Raw genomic sequence first — 22,902 nt, forward strand, 5'->3', positions numbered from 1 at the left:
AAACATGCCATTATTAGACCACAGTTCAAAGAGAGAAAAGAGCAAATGGGAGTTAGAAAACTCAATTGCCAGCACTGGACACATATTTGTTCCTTTTAGCTGTCCTTTACTGTGCTGCTCCACTCTGTAGGAACAAACCGATTCTTATCTTTTCGTTCCAGTGCCAGGCTCTTGGACAATGGCGGGAAATTCTCAATTTCCTCTCTGGGCATGTAACATTGACCACAATTTAAAACACCAGCCCCAGGGCTCCAGGAGCCACTGTGACAACCACTGCACAGGGTTAGTGAAGCAACTGAGCAGCTTCGTTCCCCAGCAACATAAGCCCTGCTATAGGTTCTCTCACTTGCTGTCCCTCCTGAGTGGTGAGTACAAATGAATTGTTTCGTTGCTGCTTTCTGTTTGCAGTTACTGTGGTGAGAAGAAGAGTTTTACAGTCAAAAAGGTTCAGCTGTTTTGCTGAGGGGGAGCTGGGAGTGTCAATAGTAGTTCATGCTTCTCTATGTCTAATTTTGTTTGCCCTCTTGTCAGCTAGAACACTCTCTACTGAGTTAATATGATGGGTTCAAATCCCACTTGGAGCTTTTTGAGAAGGAAAGCTACATTGATACTCACAGACTGTTGCGCTGTTGTACGTGTTTTCTTGCAGATGAGGCAACTGTAGACATCAAATATCTAACAATGTTACTTTGTAAAGATGACAAAGAATTCTCCTTAGTGTCCTGTCCAATGTTTACTTCTCAGTGAACGAGACTGAATACACAGATTTTATTCATCATTTTATTCATCACTGTTTGCGGGAGCTTGCTGTTCTCATGACTGCTGTATTTCCTACTGGTTACAGTGATTAGGCTTCAAATGTACCTTATTGGCTGTCTATTGAGGGACATCCATTGCTGTAATCAGTTGTTACAGCAAAGTCCCTGCCAAGTGCTTAATCGTGAATGATATTAATGGGCTATCATGGTTACTAGGTGGCAGTCTGTCACTGTGGCAATTGGCAATCCTTCTCATCATTCCCCAACCTTTGGAGCAAGGGGGACTTGAATGCAAGGCTCAGAGGTAAGGACACTTCAACAAGAGCCTCCATTAGTCCTTCGATCCTGTTACAGATGCTTTGAGTTTGATCTAGTTACTGATGTACTTTTACACTTGTAATTACTTTAATCAAGCTGTTTGGACATGTTAATGACACAAGTCCGAGGAAGATGGGACTTGAACCCAGACTGCCTGGTAGAGGCAGGGACATTACTGCTCTACCACAAGGTCCTGTAATGGATTGGCTCGTTCAACGTGAGACTGAAAATCACAACTCTGAGATTACAAGTCTCTGGCTCCGCTGATTGAATTAGTCAGCCTAGCTTACATTTCTGTTTGTATGCTCTCTTCTGTTCCAGGCACACTGTTTATCATTCCCTGTATCACATAGCATCTTTACCTTGCTCGTCATTGTTAAGTTTCTAAATCTTCCCTCGTCCCCACTATTTAGTTTACAACCCTCTTTATGACTTTAGCTCATTGACACATTAGGACACTGGTGTGAGTGTGGCTCAAGTGATGCCCAAGATAAATCAAAAAATTACTATGACCTCAAACTGTCCTAGCATATTGATAATTTAAATATTGCAGGACAAATAGAAAGCTGAGCAGAATGGGGTGAGTGTGTAAAAATTACTTTCAATGATTTTAATCGCTCCACCATCAAAAACTACATTCAGCTGTACATTAATTTTTGGAGGGTCCCCCCGCTAAACATCTCTACCTCTTTCTCTCCTTTAAGATGCTCCTCAAAACTAACCCCTTTGGTCAAACCCTTGGCCACTGTCTTAAGTTGCTTCATGCAGCTTGTCTTAGAACACGTCACATTATGTTAAAGGCAGAAGTTATTGCTGCGTATGTGGGAGTAAGTGATTGAACATCAGGTATTGGTTTCTTAAATGTTTCTGCAAATTTCTCCACATCTAAACACTAAACAACTGTTATGGCATCACTGAGACACCCTATTCATTCCACATGTGGGACTCTCTGGACAAACCTCTTGGTTCCAAGCTGGCAGTTTACACAAAACAACGACAACCCCAAAGCCTGAACCCCCAATCAGACCTGTATCCCAACCTGTAGCCCCTATCCATCGCCCAAACCCCATCCCAAAGCCAAACTCATCACAAAACCCAAACAAGCCTGAAGCCAAAAGGGGTTTAAAAGTAGAAAAATATATAAGATATACTTCATTGAGATGTGTCAATCACTGACATGGCAAGTATTTGCTGATCATTCCTATCTGCCCTTAAAATGATGGTGGGGATCCACCTTCTTAACTATTACAATCCATGGGGATTGGTGGGGATAGTACTGTAGGGGAGGGCATGGGGCAGTGAAGGAATGGTGACATCTTTCCAAGCCAGTATGGAAGGGAATTTGCAAGTGGTGATGTTCCTTGCATTTGCTGCCTTGGTTCTTCTGCGTGGCAGAGGTTGTGGGTTCAGGAAGTACCAAAGGAGGCTTGGACAAGTTACTGCAGTGAGCCTTTAAGATGGTGCACACTGCTGCAGCTGTGGTGGATAGAGTGAATCTTTAACGTGATACACCGACAGCCAAACAAGCAGCTGCTTTGTCCTGAATCACACCAACCTAGCTGCACTCATCCAGGCACATGGGGAGTATTCCATCACACTCCTAACTTGGTCAATCAGGAGGTGAGTTACACAATTCCCAGCCTTTGAACTGGTCTTGTAGTCAGTATATTTGTATAGAGTTATAGAGATGTACAGCACGGAAACAGACCCTTCAATCCAACTTATCTATGCCGACTAGATATCCCAACCCAATCTGGTCCCACCTACCAGCACCCAGGTATTAAAATTCCCTTGAAACAAGCACAGCTGAAATGAAGATGGTTTAGTCTTAACATCTACTCGGTCCAGTTGAGTTTCTGGTCAATGGTAACTCCCAGAATGTTGATGGTGGGGGAATTGAATAATGATTATGCTGTTGAATGTCAAGAAGTGATGATTAGACTCATTTTTGTGGGATATAGTTGTTGCTTAGCATTGGTGTGGCATGAATGTTAATGATAAACATTTATTTTAGATGTCTGCAGTAACAGAGCAGTGCAAATTGGCATCAGCGAGAATTCAGAATTGAAGGAGCGTTGAGATTTCAGAGGGTTCTGGCATTGATCAAGAATAAAGAGGTAAGTGGATACCAAGAATTTTAAAATTGAGTGGCTGTTGGATAGGGGCCAATATAGTCCAATCATAGCAATGTACAGTACATGGTATGAATTAAGATATTTGTAGCCAGACTCCCCGCTCCGGGATTATCAGCAGGTCTGGCAGCATCTGTGAAAAGACTTAACTCAGTTTTTTGAAGCTCAGTACTTAAATCGGTTCTGCAAAAGAGTGACGTTGGACTCGAAATGTTATTCCTCCCTCCACTAATGCTGCCAGACCTGCTGGGTTTCTCCAATACATCCTGTCTTTTTCAGATCTCCAGCATCCGCAGCATTTTGCTCATACTAAATGAATAACAGAATCAGGAGTTCAGGTTTGACTGGATAGGGGATACGACATGGCCAAGTCAGCGTTAGAATAGTGTAGCAATACTGCTGCAGGTGGGCTGAGGGAATGCTGCAGTGTCAGCGATGCTGCTTTTCAGCTGAGATATTCAACCAAGACGTCAGCGACGGTCTCATGTGTTTGTGAAATAGTGCCCGAGGCTCTTTAAAAAGAAAAGAAGGGAAGTTCTTGCTGATATCGGGACAATTGATTAACAGAAGAAAAACATTATCTGGTCATTATCACATGGTTGGTTGCAAGAATTAGCTCTAGAGACATTGCATAAGAACAATTGATTGAATCATTTATTGACACGTGTATTCAATATAAAATACAGTGAAAAGTATGTACCATTGCCCCAAGCACTGGTGCCATTCACATTAACTCAGAATAAAATATTTTAAAAGATAACTTAAAGAGAATCAAACTTTTCCTTTTTTACTGCTACAGTCCCGCTCCGGGCTACACCGACCCACGCCGTGTCCCTGCCAGACTCCCCGCCCCTGGCTACACCGACCCACACCGTGTCCCTGCCAGACTCCCCACTCCAGGCCGTGCTGCCCGACTCCCCACTCCCGGATACACCGACCCACACCGTGTCCCTGCCGGACTCCCCGCCCCTGGCTACACCGACCCACACCATGTCCCTGCCAGACTCCCCGCCCCTGGCTACACCGACCCACACCGTGTCCCTGCCAGACTCCCCGCTCCGGGCTACACCGACCCACACCATGTCCCTGCCAGACTCCTCACTCTGGGCTACACCAGCCCATGTCTGAGTCCCTGCTCCGGGTTACATTGGTCAGCAATGCTGCCTCTAAAGATGTCGCTGCTGCTCCAGAACCCATTGGAGCTGCCTTCCTACCGAAGAGCTCTCTTTATCAAATAAGTTTGAGAAAGAAGAAGGGAAAGAAGGAAAAAGAAAAAGCAGACAAAGAAGACAAGTCCAGACACAGGAGCCTGGACGCAGCCTACTCCACCACCGTATTCATTCAGCCTGCTCCACCATTTTAAAACAAGCCTGATCATCTACCTCAATGCTAGCCCCACATCCCTTGTTGCCATTAGTATAGAAACAAATCTGGGCCTTGAACATACTGACTGTAAATGGTGTTTAACTAATTTGCGAGAATTCTTTGGCGATATAATAACCAAAGTTGGCAATGGAGATCCTCTAACGGTGGTATATCTTGAATTCTAGAAGGCATTTGATGAGGTGCTACACAAATGGTTAATACACAAGGTAAGATCACACATGATATAGGGTAATTTATTAGATTAAATTCCCCACAGTGTGGAAACAGACCCTTCAGCCCAAGCAGTCCACACCAACCCTCCGAAAAGTAACCCATCTCCCTCTGACCAATGCACTATGGGCAATTTAGCATGGCCAATTTACATGACCTGCACATCTTTGGAGGAAACCGGAGCACCCGGTGGAAACCCATGCATACACGGGGAGAATGTGCAAACTCCACACAGACAGTCACCTGAGGCTGGAATCAAACCTGGGACCCTGGTGCTGTGAGGCAATAATGCTAACCATGCAGCCACCATGCTGCTCCTAGCTTGGATAGAGGATTGGCTAAGCAATAGAAAGCAGAAGTTAGCTAACTGTAACTAGCCACAGGGTCCTCAGGCCCAACAATTTACAACCTATAATGGATAGAATGTATTAAAGGCAAATATGCAGATGACATGAAAGAAGCAACTTACAAATAATTAAATAAGTTAGGTGTGAGTTAAAATTTGGCAGATAAAGTTTAATGTGGATAAGTGTGATGTTATCAATTTTGGTTCGATGAACAAAAAGCAAATTATCTAAATGGAGAGAAACTTCAAAAGCCTTCAGTGCAGAGGGATCTGGGTATCCTCGTGCCTAAGTCACAGAAAATTGGTCTGCAATTACAGCAGATAATAAAAGGGCAATGGAATTTTGGCATTTATTGCTAAAGGAATGCAAGCGCACTTCAAGAAGTACTTCATTGTCTGTAATTGGCTTCAAGGTGCTAAGTAGTGATGGAAAACACTATATAAATGCAAGTTTTTCTTTCCTTCTGCGTTAGTGCTAATTTCATGATGAATTGGTTATGGGTTCTGAAAGTGTCAAGTCAAGACAAATTCTTGGTTCATTGAAATACTGAGATTTGACACTTCTTAATTGCATTATTGTACTTCATCAGGTTCAAAGCTGATTACTTGTTGAAAATCATCAGCAAGTTTTGTTGTGGGTCAGTGTTCAAGTGTGAAAAAGCATGAAAACAAGTGGTCCTCTATGTGTTACAGATAAGGGAAGCCTTATCTGGGATTATCCAATTGTTAGCACCTCTCAATCCCTTCTGTCATCAATTCCTGAAAGCTTTTTGGTTGAGGGTGCCAATTTGCTCATTTGTAAGCCAGGAAATAAAATTTAGCTAATGTACCACTGCTTGCAATAGAGTGTGCACCATTTATCAATCCAGATCCAACAAGGAAACAGGACAATTGTTTGGCTTTTGACCAAATGCTGACAATGAAAATCAATTAATTAACAATGTTGTGAAACTTAAAAGGATTCAGAAAAGATTCATGTTGCCAGGTTGGAGAGTTTGAGCTACAGGGAGAGGCTGAATAAGCTGGGGCTGTTTTACCTGGAGTGTCTGAGGCTGAAGGGGGCCTTATAGAGGTTTATGAAATCATGAGGGGCATGGATAGGATAGATAGACAAGGTCTATCTTGGGGTTGGGGAGTCCAAAACTAGAGGGCATAGGTTTAGGGTGAGAGGGGTAATATATAAAAGAGACCTAAGGGACAGTTTTTTCACAGAGGATGGTACGTGTATGGAATGAGCTGCCAGAGGAAGTGGTGGAGGTGGGTACAATTACAACATTTAAGAGGCATCTGGATGGGTACATGAATAGGAAGGGTTTAAGATGGATATGGGGCAAGTGCTGGCAAATGGAACTAGATTAATTTAGGATACCTGGTCAGCATGGACAGGTTGGCCCGAAGGGTATATTTTCATGCTGTACATCTCGATGACTCGAAATGTCTCCACCTCTCAATAACCTCTAAATGTATTCCATTTTTTAAACTCATTTGTTTGATTTCTTGGATACACCTCACAAAGTTCCATTTACCTCAATGGTGTGTCTTTGTTGCTTGTGAAATAACTGCCATATCCAAATAAATTGCTCAACTATTTCACCTCTCATTTCCACAGAACATGGTCAGCGTTTGGTTCCTCCTGTGCTCAGTGACACCGTGGGTGTACTTTACTCTTACAGTGGAATCTGTTGTCCCCTCAACGCCCACCCAGTGCCCACAAGGTTGTACCTGCATCCATTACCATCATGTCACCTGTGTCAATTTCAGCCTCCCCATTGAGCTGCCCAAGACCACTCTAATACTGATGCTTAACTCTGGTCAGATGCCGGTGATCCCAGGGGACAGCTTCCTCAACAACTCCAGTTTAATCTCACTGCAGCTCCGCAACAGCAACATTCAGCAGATCAGTCCGGATGCCTTCAAAGGACTGAGCAAACTGTGGACTCTCCATGTTGTGGGCAACAACATCAAGAGGCTGCCGACTGCAAGTTTTGGGAATATAACTGATTTGAGGCTGCTATACTTGCAACACAACCTCATTGCCAATATTATGCCAGGTATACATGACCATTTCATCCAGTGACCTTTCAATTATTATTAAAAAGGATGGAAGGAACAGCATTCTGTACAATAACACATTTGTACAGTACTTCTAACATTGTGCCAGCTCACAGTACTCCAGGAAAACATTTGACACCATGGCTGTGCTCATGCGTGGCTGCATTTATGTTACTGGGCCCATGGGATATCAGGGTCTGCTAATATTTATCCCACACCATGGCTGCTCAACCCAGTTTCATAAAAACAGTTTCCCTACAATAGTCTGGGGGAAACCATTGAAGCTTCGTGTGATCCTAGGAGAGGAAATGGAAACCAATACAACCCCTCATCATCTTTGCACATTTGCCTCCCCCTACCCCTCCCAAAATAAAGGACATTCCCTGGAGATGGTGGGCACTTCCCACACCCTGAGTTTCACTTGGTTCTTAGGTCCACAACAATACCTCCACTCTGAGGTGTTCCTGAGCTTGAAACCTCAGAGCTGCCCACAGTGACTGAACTGTCAATGGTGACATCACCAAGTTGGTCCTACTGTCATCAGCTCTGGTCTTGGGGCTGGATGTTATCAAGGCATTGGAAACCTGGCACAAAAAACAGACCCCATGTGTCTGCTGCAGTTTGTAGGGTTGCTACACCAGCTTAGAATCCTCACTAGGAGATCAGGACTCCGAATCCTGGCAAATCTTTTGTAGCCTCACGGACACAGATATTCCTTGGGGATGCAGGAGGCATAGACAGAGTGAGAGGGTGAGGAAGAAAGAGATGTTACTGAAACTACCATCTTGCACTTATCAGGACAAATGCAAGAATGCCAAAGTTCAAACAAATCACAACAATTTCTATTATGGGAGAAAAGGAGGTTGATTGGTTGTTAAATCAACTCTTATATACCAAGGTAAGCCACTGAGAAAGCAGGCGAGTATGATCCTTTTGTGGGATAGTAGGTTATACAACTGTAGACATTAAGTCCCTTCACTTTTTAAAAAGATTCATAGGAGATGTGGAGCATCACTGGCTAGGCCAGCATTTATTGTCCATCCCCAACTACCTAGAAGGCAGTTAAGAATCAACCACATTGCTGCGGCTCTGGAGTCACTTGTCAGCCAGATCAGGTAAGTACAATTGTATCAAAAACAGAAATTGATGGAAAAACTCAGCAGCATCTATGGAGAGAAAGCAGAGTTCACATTTCAGGTGAAATTCTGAAAGTGTGTCACTAAATCTGAAATTAATTCGGCTTTCTCCCCACAGATGCTGCCAGACCGATTAAAATTTTCCAGTGATTTCTTTTTTTTAAAACTGACTTCCATCTGCAGTACTTTTTTTTTGTTTGATGACGAATATATCTTGGTTTGAAGAAGCCAAATGAATCACATTAAAAGCTTTATGGATGTCTTAATTCAGAGCCAACTTGTTAACCACTCAACATTCTTGCATTTATTCTGTGAATTCTGCAAAGTTAAAAATCACAGTCATAGAGATGTACAGCATGAAAACAGACCCTTCGGTCCAACTCGTCCATGCCAACCAGATATCCCAACCCAATCTAGTCCCACCTGCCAGCACCTGGCCCATATCCCTCCAAACCCTTCCTATTCATATCCCCATCCAAATACCTTTTAAATGTTGTAATTGTACCAGCCTCCACCACTTCTTCCTCTGGCAGCTTATTCCATACATGTATCACACTGTGTGTGAAAATGTTGCCCCTTAGGTCTCTTTTATATCTTTTCCCCTCTCACCCTAAACCTATACCCTCTAGTTCTGGACTCCCCCACCCCAGGGAAAAGACTTTGCATATTTATCCTATCCCTGCCCTTCATAATTTTGAAAAGCCTCTATAAGGTCACCCCTCAGCCTCCGATGCTCCAGGGAAAATAGCTCCAGCCTGTTCAGCCTCTCCCTATAGCTCAAATGCTCCAACCCTGGCAACATCCTTGTAAATCTTTTCTGAACCTTTTCAAGTTTCACAACATCTTTCTGATAAGGAGACCAGAATTGCACGCAATATTCCAACAGTGGCCTAACCAATGTCCTGCACAGCCACAACATGACCTCCCAACTCCTGTACTCAATACTCTGACCAATAAAGGAAAGCATACCAAATGCCTTCTTCACGATCCGATCTTCCTGTGATTCCACTTTCAAGGAGCTATGAACCTGCACTCCAAGGTCTCTTTGTTCAGCAACACTCTCGAGGACCTTACCATGAAGTGTATAAGTCCTGCTAAGATTTGCTTTCCCAAAATGCAGCACCTCGCATTTATCTAAATTAAACTCCATCTGCCACTTCTCAGCCCATTGGCCCATCTGGTCCAGATCCTGTTGTAATCTGAGGTAACCCTCTTCGCTGTTCACTACACCTCAATTTTGGTGTCATCTGCAAACTTACTAACTATACCTCTTATGCTCGCATCCAAATCATTTATGTCAATGACAAAAAGTATCATTTGGATGCGAGCATAACAGGTACAGTTAGTAAGTTTGCAGATGACACCAAAATTGGAGGTGTAGTGAACAGTGAAGAGGGTTACATCCGATTACAACAGGATCTGGATCAGATGGGCCAATGGGCTGAGAAGTGGCAGATGGAGTTTAATTCAGATAAATGAGAGGTGCTGCATTTTGGGAAAACAAATCTTAGCAGGTCTTATACACTTAATGGTAAGGTCCTAGGGAGTGTTGCTGAACAAAGAGACCTTGGAGTGCAGGTTCATAGCCCCTTGAAAGTGGAATCGCAGGTAGATAGGATAGTGAAGGCGGCATTTGGTATGCTTTCTTTTATTGGTCAGAGTATTGAGTACGGGAGTTGGGAGGTCATGTTGTGGCTGTACAGGACATTGGTTCGGCCACTTTTGGAATATTGCGTGCAATTCTGGTCTCCTTCCTATCGGAAAGTTGTTGTGAAGCTTGAAAGGGTTCAGAAAAGATTTACAAGATTGTTGCCAGGGTTGGAGGATCTGAGGCTGAACAGACTGGGGCTGTTTTCCCTGGAGCGTCGGAGGCTGAGTGGTGACCTTATAGAGGTTTACAAAATTATGAGGGACATGGATAGGATAAATAGACAAAGTCTTTTCCCTGGGGTCAGGGAGTCCAGAACTAGAGGGCATAGGTTTAGGGTGAGAGAGGAAAGATATAAAAGAGACCTAAGGGGCAACGTTTTCACGCAGAGGGTGGTACATGTATGGAATGAGCTGCCAGAGAATGTGGTGGTGGCTGGTACAACTGCAACATTTAAGAGGCATTTGGATGGGTATATGAATAGGAAGGGTTTGGAGGGATATGGGCCGGGCGCTGGCAGGTGGGACTAGATTGGGTTGGGATATCTGGTCGGCATGGACGGGTTGGACCAAAGGCTCTGTTTCCATGCTGTGTACATCTCTAGGACTCAAATCATTTATGTAAATGACAAAAAGTAGATGACCCAGCACCAATCCTTGTGGCACTCCACTGGTCACAGGCCTCCAGTCTGAAAAACAACCCTCCACCACCACCCTCTGTCTTCTACCTTTGAGCCAGTTCTGTATCCAAATGGCTAGTTCTCCCTGTATTCAGAGATCTAACCTTGCTAATCAGTCTCCCATGGGGAACCTTGTCGAACGACTTACTGAAGTCCATATAGATCACATCTACTGCTCTGCCCTCATCAATCTTCTTTGTTACTTCTTCAAAAAACTCAATCAAGTTTGTGAGACATGATTTTCCCAAGCACAAAGCCATGTTGACTATCCCTGATCAGTCCTTGCCTTTCCAAATACATATACAGCTTGTCCCTCAGGATTCCCTCCAACAACTTGCCCACCTCGGAGATCTGGCTCACTGGTCTATAGATTCCTGGCTTGTCTTACCACCCTTCTTAAACAGTGGCACCACGTTTGCCATCCTCCAGTCTTCCAGCACCTCACCTGTGACTATCGATGATACAAATATCTCTGCAAGAGGCCCAGCAATTACTTCTCTAGTTTCCCACAGAGTTTTCAGTTATACCTGATCAGGTGTTGGGGATTTATCCAACTTTACCCCTTTCAAGACATCCAGCACTTCTTCCTCTATAATCTGGACATTTTGTAAGATGTCACCATCTATTTCCCTACAGTCTATATCTTCCATATCCTTTTCCACAGTAAATACTGATGCAAAATACTCATTTAGTATCTCCCCCATTTTCTGCTGCTCCACACAAAGGCCGCCTTGCATGATAGGGCAATATAACTTATTTAAAAATGAGGAATGTTATATATATTATGCAGCTATGTATAAAAGCTCGGAAGTAAAATATGTGCAGAGGTTTCAGGAGGAAACATTTCATTGGTGCACCTAGAGAAGAATTGGCCATGTAAAACAACCAGTAGGAACGTCTAAGTGATTTAGGAACCTGGAGCAAACATGCAATGATTTCAACAAGCTACTCCTCACTGGCCATAAATAGCCCATGATGGGCAGAGGATAAGGAACAGACAAACACATGGGGTAAACTGACAAACATTAGGTAGTAGAGTTTAAGAATGGTCCTTAAATGTATTAAATAATGCTACAAAGAAGCCCAAGCCTGAAGACCTTACCTTCTCCCCAACCAGACTGTATTGAACCCAGATTAAAGGATGTGGGTGTAAAACTATAAAACAGTGTAGTCTAAACTTCGGTCCTCTTCTGTACTACCAGTTTGCTAGATTTAAACCACAGAATTCTCCTTTGTTGAAACGTCATCAGTCTAATGTCACAGAATGACTTTTCTTTTTCTCTTTACCCTTGTCCCCCTTCCCCTCAACAGGTGCATTTTCCTCTTTAAGAAATCTGACGACACTTGACCTCAGCTACAACAATCTCGTCGTTCTTACAGACCAGACGTTCAGAGGTCTTAGAGCTCTGCTCTGGCTACACCTCGGCAACAACCGTATTGCAGTCATCTCCTTGAAGGCCTTTGAGGATAACCGGAGTCTGAGGTTCCTTAACCTGAACAGCAACCGGCTGACTGCAGTGCCAACCAAAGCCATGCATTCCTTCAGTAGACTCAGCAGCCTGTCACTAAGCAACAATATCATTCCCAGATTGAGTTCTGGCACCTTTGGTCCCGGGTTAAGATATCTGCAGTCATTGCATTTGGACAATACATCTTTGGCCGAGATTTCTTCAGGCACCTTTTCCATGTTTCGAAACCTGAAAGCTCTGAGCATGAGGAACAACCGGTTGGTAACTCTCAGCTTCAGTAAAGCTTTCGAGTCCATCAGGTGGTTCAAGTTGGGTGGGAACCCCTGGAAGTGCGATTGTGGCCTGCGCTGGCTCCGGGATAGGCTTCTGAGACAGAATGCAAAGGATCAGGTCAAGTGTATTTCTCCTAGTGGCCAATCTGGGAAACTTCTGGTCAAAGTAGAGGTAAGAAAATAGAGATTGCAGTTACACAGTGTACTTTACCAGTTCAAGGTATCACAAGTCTGACAGCCAATGCAACACTTTTTTTTTGCAATGTTATAGTTTAGGAAATGTTGCAGCCACTAAGTGCACAGCAAGGTCCAGTAAACAATTTGATAATAATCAGCTAATCAGCTTTTAATGTACTTTCACCATTTTGATTGATCATGAACTAGGGTCTTGTACGAGTTTGCAGGTTATAATTCACGTATTCAGAAATGCTTTGTGGATTTCCCTAATGTTTCAGTGGTACATCAGCCTCTGACCAGCTTTTCCACCTCCTGTCTGTACCAATCACGTGGGTGCTGTGAAACAATTGCGATTTTTGAATTTGCAACAGGTAACAGGACAAAGTGTAGAAAGGATGAGGAATCTAATTTGATTCCAATGCAGACAAGAGGACAATTCTGACAAGGGAGCAGTCAACACAGGACTGATGGCATTGTTTCACATTCTCCACACATTAAGTACAGATTGAACATTCATAGGGGAAAGAGGGGGAAGAGCAAGAAGTCCATGTCAAAGAATAGTACTTCTTCGGTTTTGTACTAAATATCTAAAGATTCAAACACCATCAAAAGGACAGGCAGATTAACAGAAGGGAGAGGTTGCCTTGTTAATAAGAAATGAAACTAAATTGATACCAAGAAGGGATATAGAGTCAGAGACATAGAAACTGTAGGCAGAGCTGAGGAACTAAGGCACATAAGAATAGCACTATTACAATGGGGCATTTCAAAGTACATGTGGAGTGGAAAACTCATTGGTAGTGGATCCCAAGAAAAGGAATCGTGGAATGTCTACAGGATGTTTTTTGGAGCAGCTTGTGGTAGAGCCCACTAGGGAACAGATATTCTAAAATTCAGTGATGTGCAATGAGGCAGACTTGATTAGAGAGTTTAAAGGTGAAGGAAGCCCTAGGGGCATCGACCTTCATATGACAGAATTCACTCTGCAGTTTGAGAGGGAGAAGCTGGAATTAGATGTAACAGTATTACAATTCAATAAGGATAACTTCAAAGACAACGAGGGAGGAGCTGGCCAGAGTCGAAGGACAGCTCAGCAGAGAACTCCTAGCAATGGCAGGAGCTCTTAAGAGTAATTCAGGAGACAAAAAAAAAATTCATCCCAAGTAGGAAGAAACATATTAAGGGAAAAATGAGGCAACCATGGCTGACAAGGGAAACCACAGACAGCACAAAGCAAAAAAATGTCTTTAAAAAAAAACAGCAGAGGACAACTAAAAACAAAGCAATTTGAAGTGTGGGGGGAATTAAATGAGGGTAAGCTAGCTAGTTATATAAAAGATTACAATATTTCTTTTTTAAAACTTATACAAAAGGCAAAGGTGGATATTGGAGCACTTTAAAAAGTGCTGGAGAAGTAGTAATAGGGAACAAAGAAATGACAGAGGAACTGAATTAGTACTTTACATCAGTTTTCGCAGTGAAAGACATCAGTAACATATCAGAACTTAGAGAGTTGGGCAAAGGTGAGTGTACAGGTCATGACCAAGGAGAATGTGCTGGGGAAGCTAAGAGATCTGAAGGTGAAAAAAAACCCAGACGTACTGCACTCTAGAGTTACTAAGCAAATAATGAAAGCATTCAGGAACCACTGAAGTCAGGAAGGGTCCCGGAGGACTGGAAAATGGCAAATATATTGAAGGGGGGAGTGGGGGTAAGGGAGTCAGAAGATGGAAGACAATAGACCAGTCAGCTTGACCTCAGTTGTTGGTAAGACTTTGAGACAATTATTAAGGTGAGGTCATTCCTGACAAATCAGGTACCTTCCTGACAAATGGAGGAGGTAACACGCCAGTTAGACAAAAGGAGAACTAGTGGATGTGATCTATTAAAATTTCCTGAAGGCCTTTGACAAGGCCTCATAGGAGGCTGCTAAATAAATTAAGAGCCCATGATGTTAGGGGAATGTTCTGGCACGAAGAGAGGATTGGCTGACTGGCAGAAAGCACAGAAAGTGGAGATAAAGGGATCTTTATCAGGATGGTAGCCAGTGATGAGTTCCGTATGGTCCATGTTGGGAACCACAACTATTCACGTTACACAATAATGAACTGCATTTTTGCTAAGTTGGTAGATAACACAAAGATGAAGGGACAGGTCATGTTGATGAAGTGGGAGGCTGCAGAAACACTTGGGCAGGGTAACAGATTGAACAAAGTAGTGACAGATGAAATACATTATGAGAAAGTGCAAGGTAGAAAGAAGAGGTATAGAAAGGCTTCGGAAATCTGAAGCACAAAGGGAATTAGGAGTCTTTGTTCAAGATTCCCTTAACGTTAGCATGCAGATTCAGTTGGCAGTTAGGAAGGTAAGTGCATTGTTAATATTCATTGAAGAGGAATAGAATACAAGAGCAGAAATGAGTCTGTTTAAGGATCTGGCCAGACTGCATTTGGAATATTGAGAACATTTTTTGAACCCTGTAAATAAGCATGTCTTGGTCATAGAGGGAGTCCAAGGGAGGTTTAAAAGACCAACCCCCACCCCCACCCCCCAAAAAAAAAGGGGTTGTCATGAGGAATAGTTGAGGACTCTGTCTGTATTTGGGAGTTTAGAAGATTAACTGAAACTTAGAGAATATTGGAGAGAATGGACGTGGAGATGACATTTCCACTAGCGGGGGAAACTAGGAATGAAGGATACAGTCTTGGAATGAAGGCATGATTCTTCAGAACTGAGATTAGGAGGAATTTCTTCAGTCAGAGGGTGGTGACTCAGCCTCCTGCAGTAATAAGTCATTAAGTGTCTTTAAGACAGAGATAGATGGGTTCTTAACTACTAAGGGGACCAAGGGTGATAGGAAGAAAGCAGGAGAATGGAGTTGAGAAATAATATCAGCCATGACCAAATGTGGAGAAGACTTGATGGGCCAAATGACCTAATTTGGCTCCAACATCTGATGGCCTTAGAGATGTGCAAGTTCATAGTCAGGCTGTTTGCCCGAGTTATGGGAACCAGAATCATATTCCCCAATACATAACAGATTTAGGCAGGATTTGATAGGGATTTTGAAAAGAATTGATAGGAAAGAGAGAAACAGATTAAAAAAAACAAACAGTTCAACTGGTGAGTGAAGGGTAATGGATGAAGAGAGAATATGCAGTGAAAGGCAGCTGAAGGCATTGCCACCATTGGTAGAGTAATAACAAAAATTTCAGGGACTCACTTTTTTATTTTTGCTTTCAGCAGTCATAATTTAACATTAGTTTGTCAGCATATGTTTGTTATTCAGTAGTCAGATATAGAGGCTATTATCAGGTCCAAGAATCATCAAAATGTTAAGGAAAAAAATCTGTGCAAGTAAGATTGTAGTTTGCCCAATATAGTATGCACACACACTATCAATAGAGGCATAACCAATTTCCTGAAACCCAAACAAGAGCACTGAGCCTCAAAGGAGAAAGGGTTGTAGTGGTCATTTGCTCATCATTGCTGAGACTGTGGTCAACTTCTTTCAGTACCATGTGCTCCTCATTGATCACTGGTGTGCAGAGCTGGAGTAATAGATATTGGTGTGTCCAGAGCAGATGCCCCAAATCAGTACTTATGGAGCAGATTCTTTGCATTACAAGTTGTAGCTAATTTAGGTATGAGTGCAGTTTTGATCTCATCTGAGAATGAGATGTTCTGACTTGAGGGAGTGCAAAGGTTTACCAGACTGATTCCTGGGATAGCAAGACCAGCATTTGGGTGAGACTGGATCAGTTAAGACTACATTTGGAAATGAGGGGAAATTAGAAGAATGAGGACAGGTAGGGGATTCTCATTGAAAATGAAATTTCCAACAGAATTAGATAGGGTAGATGCAGGAAGAATGTTCTTGACCCCAGAACCAGGGTCAGTGTTTAAAGATAAGGGGTAGGCTATTTAGAACAGAGATGAAGAGGCATTAGCTATCACAAGATGTCCAGCATGGAAACAGACTCTTTGGTCCAACTTGTACATGCTGACCAAATATCCTAAAACAATCTAATCCCATTTGCCAGCACTTGGCCCATATCCCCCCCCCCAGCCATGTACCCATCCAGATGGCTTTTTAATGTTGTAATTGTATCAGCCTCCACTGCTTCCTCTGGCTCATTCCATACATGCTCCAGCCTCTGCATGAAAATATTGCCCTTTAGGTTCCTTGTATATCTTTCCCCTCTCACCTTCTAGTTAGGGACTCCCCCACTCCAGAGGGAAAAACCTTGTCTATTTACCTTATCCATGCCCCTCATAATTTTATAAAAGTAAATTCATGGAGGATTTGGATATAGTTCTTAGAACTAAAAGGATTAAAACGTATTTGGAGAAAGCAAGAATAAGGTAATGAGTTAGATGACCAGCCATGATTATATTGAATAGTGGAGCAAGCTCAAAGGGTCGAATGGCCTGCTCCTATTTTCTATGTTTCTTTCTAACACAGCTTTAACAGTTTTTTAGCTGTACAGTTTCAATACTTTTGAGAGAGAAGATAGCCAGGGAAGTGAATCAAAGAACATGCAGACGGAGAGTTGCACAATGGGCTTGAGTGCCACAAAAGAATCTGATGGCCATAAAAGAAGTGTTTTAATATTGCTAGACAAGGGATTGCCAGCCTGCAAACCCTTCCAGTATGTCTAATGGTAGGTGGTAAAGACAGGAGTGTTTCCTGGTCAGTCATTCTGCAGAAAATAATGGTAAAGCACACGGAAATGAAAACAAGCTGTTAGGGCTAAAACATTGGCACAGATCAGTTGAGCTGAGTTTCACCCTCTGTAAATTCACTGTAACCTTTAATAACTATGTTGTCTTCCTCAGCTGCAATATCTGATTTGCCCTTATAATCCATATGCTTCGACCACATCATCTCCAACAGCCATGAACCACAGTGCAACACGCCAAGTTACTGCTCATGCCACTCCAAACGCAAGCAGTTGGACAACACCAAAAGCAAACACTGTGAAAAATACAACCCCCATGAATCCTGACCCATGTCTCTCCAACAGGATCACAGAAGTAATCCCAAGTGAAGTCACCACAAGCTCCTTGCTGGTGAACTGGAATGTTCCAGAAGTTTTGGGTGATGAATACGAAATTTGGTACAGCACTGGTACGAAGATGCAAAGCCTTCGGATGATTGGTGGGGTCAGAGAAGTGGAGCTGACTGAGCTCGACACTGGAGCATTTTACAAAATCTGTGTTGTGCCTCTGAGTAGCTTTATCAATAAATGCACTCAACCCACTGCCAATCAATGCACAGTGGTTCAGACCTTGGGGCTGCTCAGCAGCCCCGAAACCATTCAGTCTGCGGACAAGGGACAGTACATAATGGGAACAGGGATCAGCATTACGATTATACTGTTAATTATCATTGCTTCAATTATTGCCTTCAAACTTAAGTCAAGAAATACTGGTTTCCAAAGACATTATGATGAGGATGCATCCAAGTATGCTCATTTTCAAAATGTTCAGCAAAGTAAAATAGACTTTGATCAACTTAACAGTGGTTATGAAAACATCAGCGATGAGGACACCATGTAATTTTCTTCACATGGTTCAACTTGTGAAGTTTGAATTGGACAGTCCACTGGAACATGGCTAGGGATCACACATATATATACTCCACTAACTTGAGCACGTGGCTCTCTCATGGTATCCTTAATTGGTCTGAATCTGATTGACATACATCAGTGAAGAGTAATTGGGTAATCCTTAACCCTGCTCAAATGATTTAGAAATTTACTCCTGCATTGATCCTTTTTACTGGCGAATCATCTTTACTTTGACGGGAAAAAACCCAACATTACTCTGATGATACCATATTAGTAATTTGTCAAGGCAAACATCCTTCAATACATTTACTTCTATATTGATGAAAAGAAAGGACTTAAGAATCAATTGCTGTAATGTTTAGATTTTCCTGCCTATAAATATCCAATTAACATTTTGATAATCAGCTCACTGCAGTTTAACAGAACTTCCTGTTTGTAAATTGGTTACCATGTTTCCAACATAATAACAATAATCATTCTTCTTTTAAAAAAAAGCATTGACTAAATCGATTTCAAATGTCGTCACGAAAGATATCCCAGAAATACAAAATTCATTTTTAATCTGGTGGTACTGGGCTGAGTTTAGACCCAATTTCTTGTCAATGCTATAAGTAATCATGTTAGATTAGTCACCATAAAATGTTTTTCTGACATGTATTTTGGTCATTATGCTGACCTAGTCACAGAAATTAGGCACTCTTTATGTTGAGAAAATAGTGTAGCTAGTCATTCAGCTGGGAGAAACTGCTGCAGCAGCAAAAGATTGACAGGGCTAGAACTACTAGGACTGTTTAAAACATGCTGACTGGCAACAGATTTTAAGCACAATGCTGCCAGACTTGCTGAGTTTTTAAAAGCACTGTCTTTAGTAATCTCTAATGTCCACAGTACTTTGTGATTGTGCACTACAACTGTTTGCTGTCACTCAGCCAATGTCATATCCTTGGCCCCACCAGCCCCTTGTACGTCATGGTTTTAATTTTACCAACAAACCTAGCACATGACACTCTCAATCGCATTTTGGAAGTTAAAAGCACTATGTGGACATTGGAAATGTGACTGAACAACAGGAAATGCTGGAAATAATTGAAAATGTATATTGCTAAGTATTTTAGAATTTCAATATAAAATGGAATAGGGAAAGCAGAGTTAGGAGTGAAAGACAAAAGAACATGAAATGCACTCAATTACCTAAACTTATAGGAGACAATAAATTGTTGCCATAACATTACTACTCGTCCAGCAACATTACAATGATTTCACCATCTCTCATTCCTAGTAGTTATGACCCCAGTTCTGAGTTAATTTATTCTTACACTCTCTTGTGCTTCTTTGCCTTTTATATCGCATGGAGACATTTTGTTAACCACCAGGTGAAGTGTTTAAGTAGGGTTATTGCAACCAAGCATCTTAAACAAGACTGCTTTTGCTGCAGTTCATAACCTGAGAAACTGTCTTCAAAGCTGCATCAGTCTCATTAGAAAAGGAAGAAGAAATATGTGGATTCATACAGCATCTTTATCACCAAAAACAAATCTCAACCCAGTTCATAGAGTTTTCTGAAGCAGTGACATAGTGCATTCCACACCAGTTCCAACCCTTTAAATATCAATTAAAACAAATAGTCGGTTAGTTATCTTTTAGTGATATTAACTAAGAATATGTCGGCTAAGTTGCCAAAATAATTCTGTTGGTCTACGAATAGAACCACGAGACCTAGAATATGCATGTGATTAGGCTAACAAGCTCTCAGTTCATTGCCGCTGTGAAAAATGCAGCACTTCCTTCAGTACTGCATATGCCCATTAGCAAACCAGATTAATGAACTCAAGTGGGGAAACACACAATACCTTCCTTCAGAGTCACTAAATTCCATGGAAGTGACACAGGAAGTGTCAGAGCTAGCGTGGGAGTTGCCTGCTCACCTTTGAAGGTACAGATTGTGTCTGATGCAGGAAGAATAAGGAAAAAACAAAAATGAATTGAATATTGCAGACCATATGGAAACATTTTTATCTTATTCAAACCTAGATATTATGAAGATAGCTGGCCCTGTAGACTAAATTAAGCTTAACAGATAAAAGAACAATAAGGCCTGCTCATCACCCATCATGCCAACAGCCAATTGCAGTCTAAAATTCTGATCTTTTAGGCCTGGCCATCCTGATAATGTGTTTTGGTCTACAGGTACATCACACAAATTGTTACATACAAGAGAAGAACACATTACCTCTGCTTCCAGAGGTGCACATGTGCACCCTCACATTACTGCTCAGGCCAAGGTGAAGAGGTGAGAGATATAATGCAGCTGTGTGTGCCGCTCTCCTAAGACAACACAACTCAAAACCCCTGATCTTCCAAAGCTACTGTGAATCCTATTTCGAATCAGCTGAAATTTCCAAACACCACCTCAACCTTTTATCTGCCAGGCCTTTTATAAAAAGAATTCAACTGGAGCAGTTCCCCCGAAGATCCTGGATAATGGGTTCTTAATTGTTAAGAGTGCAAACAGTTATCTGGAACAGAAAACAGACTGGGGGTTTCAGTGCCTAGTGGTTTTACGAGTTGGATAATCCAAATGAAGTAATATTAAAATGCTTCTTCAAAGACTGGGATAAGATTCAGTCCACCTCCTTGAGTACCAATGAGTTTTCCTATAGCTGCTTTCAAATCACTTATGATCAGACTGTGATGTTTACAAGTGTATTTTTCCTCCTGCATTCTTTTAAATCTTAAAACATCACCTCTTGTAAAAATTATCTGTTAGAAAATATTTGGTTATATAAGAAGCCCATCAGTGCTCTAATTTTTTTCTCTTGCCCCAATCATAACTCAATTCTTTTCACCAGAAAGCATCTTTTCTTGGCAGGATATGGCTCTGCAATAGCCTGCAGATTCTTGCATCTCCCTCAGTAGCCATGGTTTGGTAAACTTAGCACTGGTGAGTTATGCAAAGATAGATCCGTGTGCCCCGCACTTACCTATCTCCTAGGCTGGGATGCAATATCTTTATTCTGTAGCACTGAGTCACAAGGACACCTTTGACTAATTAGTCAATCAAGAGAAAATTGTTTTAAACTCTTTTTTTTTCTAAAATTTTTCAGGTGTTGTTGTGGTGGTGGTAGTGGGGAATCAGGCAAACAAAGATTAAAGTACTATTGACTATGCAGACCAAAACCTACAATTCCCCAGACAGGAAACCCTTGGCTGGGACAGTGAAGGTGGAGAAGGGTAGGTGGCACAATTCTGCAGCAGCCAACGAGCCCTTTTCATTTGATTAAGTGATTTATAAACTGTATTAGCTAAACATTTATATGAGTTTGGAAGAACTTTATGAACACATTTCCTTCAAAGTCTGTACACAAGTTAGCAGATGAAGATGACAGCATCAACATATTTCAGAAGTGGGATTGAGGTACCAGCCTGTAGATTTTTGAATATGATTTTCTCTTTCTCCAGGTCAGCTGGCTGAATAACGTGAATCGTGCTCACTCAATTTCATAAAGCATCTCACGAAAGAATAAAGGGCCAAAATTTAAGCTAAAGCACATGTTACTTGGTTGTTCAAAGCCACAGAAATTTGGCTATTCTCCACTTTTTCTCCTAACACCAAAATAGGCAAAGGAAACACAAGGCAAGTCATCAACAGCTTGCAAATCAGTCACTAAAAACTGGTTCCAATTTCGCTTTCACTTGTAAGCAGCCGAAAATAATCTGGCCAGAGCTGACTGCAAACTGTCAAAAGGCCATGAGGTGCAAGCTGGACTGAAGCAAAAGATCCAGTCTGTAGCACGAAGAAAGTGAAGCATTCAACACTGTGCAGCCCGATGGGCATTTTTACAGCCATTCCTTGGTAATGCATAGATAATCTCTCCAGTCCTGTGTACTTCTCTTGTTGCATCAGCTCCCACATCACAGGGATGGTATTAAAGATTCTGCATAGTCTCCAACAAAGTGTATTTTGCATTTTGGCAGGAGTCAAAAGCATGATTGTGTCTACATTAAAAAGAAAATTTAAGTGAGTTCAGAGCAAGACTGTGATTCTAAGTCTTATTTATCATCGTTCTCGCACAATGCAGGAGACAGATTAGATTCTTGATTTTTCAAAATTGATTGATATGAAACATCATTTTAAAGCAAGTTCAAAACTAGGCTATGTCTCTCTCACTCTAATAGGTGGCAAGTCTGGGTATGCGGTGTCAATTTGCTACTAAGGAAAAGGGGCAGTGGCAATGGCAAACTGCTGCAAGCCATGATCCAGTGACTGAAAGGAGCCTGAAGGGAAGCACATTTGTTCAGGTACCTGCTAATAGTACCTCGCCACCATTCACTACCAGTGCATTTAATAATGGCATGCTGCTCTCAGTATACATTAGGTACTGCCCTTTGAAATGGCAGGTGGACATCTCGGTGGTCAGCTGGCCCCACCTGTAGTGGCTGCAAGAGGAATAGCAAGAAGTCACTTTGACAATCACCATCTTAGCAAACTGTGACAAAAGGCTGGCACAAAGCCAAGTGGCAGCAGCCAGGTCCTGGCCTTGTACCTGGAGATTTTCCTCCTATTGGAGACTCTCACCACTTGGTTCAAGCTAAACTGGAAGCAGTGGCAACTAAGAGGAGGAGATGGTTTACATAAGTCTTTAGCAGTGGAACCTCATGATCCAAAAATTGGAACTCTGCCAGATTATGTAAATTACTCATCTTTGAAGCTATATTTTGCTGCACTGCAGTGAGGCTACTTCAGAG

The 22,902-nt window shown here is 42.2% G+C and overlaps 2 protein-coding genes across 6 annotated transcripts in view; one reads left to right on the top strand and one right to left on the bottom strand.

Moving 5' to 3' along the window:
- The first annotated feature begins 271 nt into the window (after nucleotides 1-271).
- On the top strand, nucleotides 272-19,149 carry LOC140489227 (uncharacterized). The gene is made up of 5 exons (XM_072588535.1): nucleotides 272-365; nucleotides 3,091-3,193; nucleotides 6,760-7,201; nucleotides 11,977-12,578; nucleotides 17,423-19,149. Exons 3-5 carry the CDS (start codon nucleotides 6,763-6,765, stop codon nucleotides 18,143-18,145), a joined length of 1,764 nt encoding a protein of 587 aa, XP_072444636.1. The 5' UTR covers nucleotides 272-365; nucleotides 3,091-3,193; nucleotides 6,760-6,762; the 3' UTR covers nucleotides 18,146-19,149.
- A 2,316-nt stretch (nucleotides 19,150-21,465) lies between these two features.
- Nucleotides 21,466-22,902, bottom strand: part of rangap1b (Ran GTPase activating protein 1b) — a 57,251-nt gene continuing 55,814 nt past the window's right edge. For all 5 annotated transcript variants that reach the window (XM_072588540.1, XM_072588536.1, XM_072588537.1 and 2 more), the window contains one exon: nucleotides 21,466-22,152. In XM_072588540.1, the coding sequence (XP_072444641.1) occupies nucleotides 22,083-22,152 (70 nt within the window). In that variant the 3' untranslated portion in view covers nucleotides 21,466-22,082. The remainder of the gene's footprint in view (nucleotides 22,153-22,902) is intronic.

The sequence above is a fragment of the Chiloscyllium punctatum genome, chromosome 18, assembly GCF_047496795.1.
Source record: "Chiloscyllium punctatum isolate Juve2018m chromosome 18, sChiPun1.3, whole genome shotgun sequence".
Lineage (NCBI taxonomy): Eukaryota > Metazoa > Chordata > Chondrichthyes > Orectolobiformes > Hemiscylliidae > Chiloscyllium > Chiloscyllium punctatum.

Excerpts from the sequence above, each read along its gene's own strand:
- LOC140489227 (XM_072588535.1), top strand. The coding sequence starts at position 6,763 with ATGGTCAGCGTTTGGTTCCTCCTGTGCTCAGTGACACCGTGGGTGTAC. Across the intron at positions 7,202-11,976 it reads CATTGCCAATATTATGCCAG|GTGCATTTTCCTCTTTAAGA; the intron begins GTATACATGACC and ends TCCCCTCAACAG. Across the intron at positions 12,579-17,422 it reads AACTTCTGGTCAAAGTAGAG|CTGCAATATCTGATTTGCCC; the intron begins GTAAGAAAATAG and ends TGTCTTCCTCAG.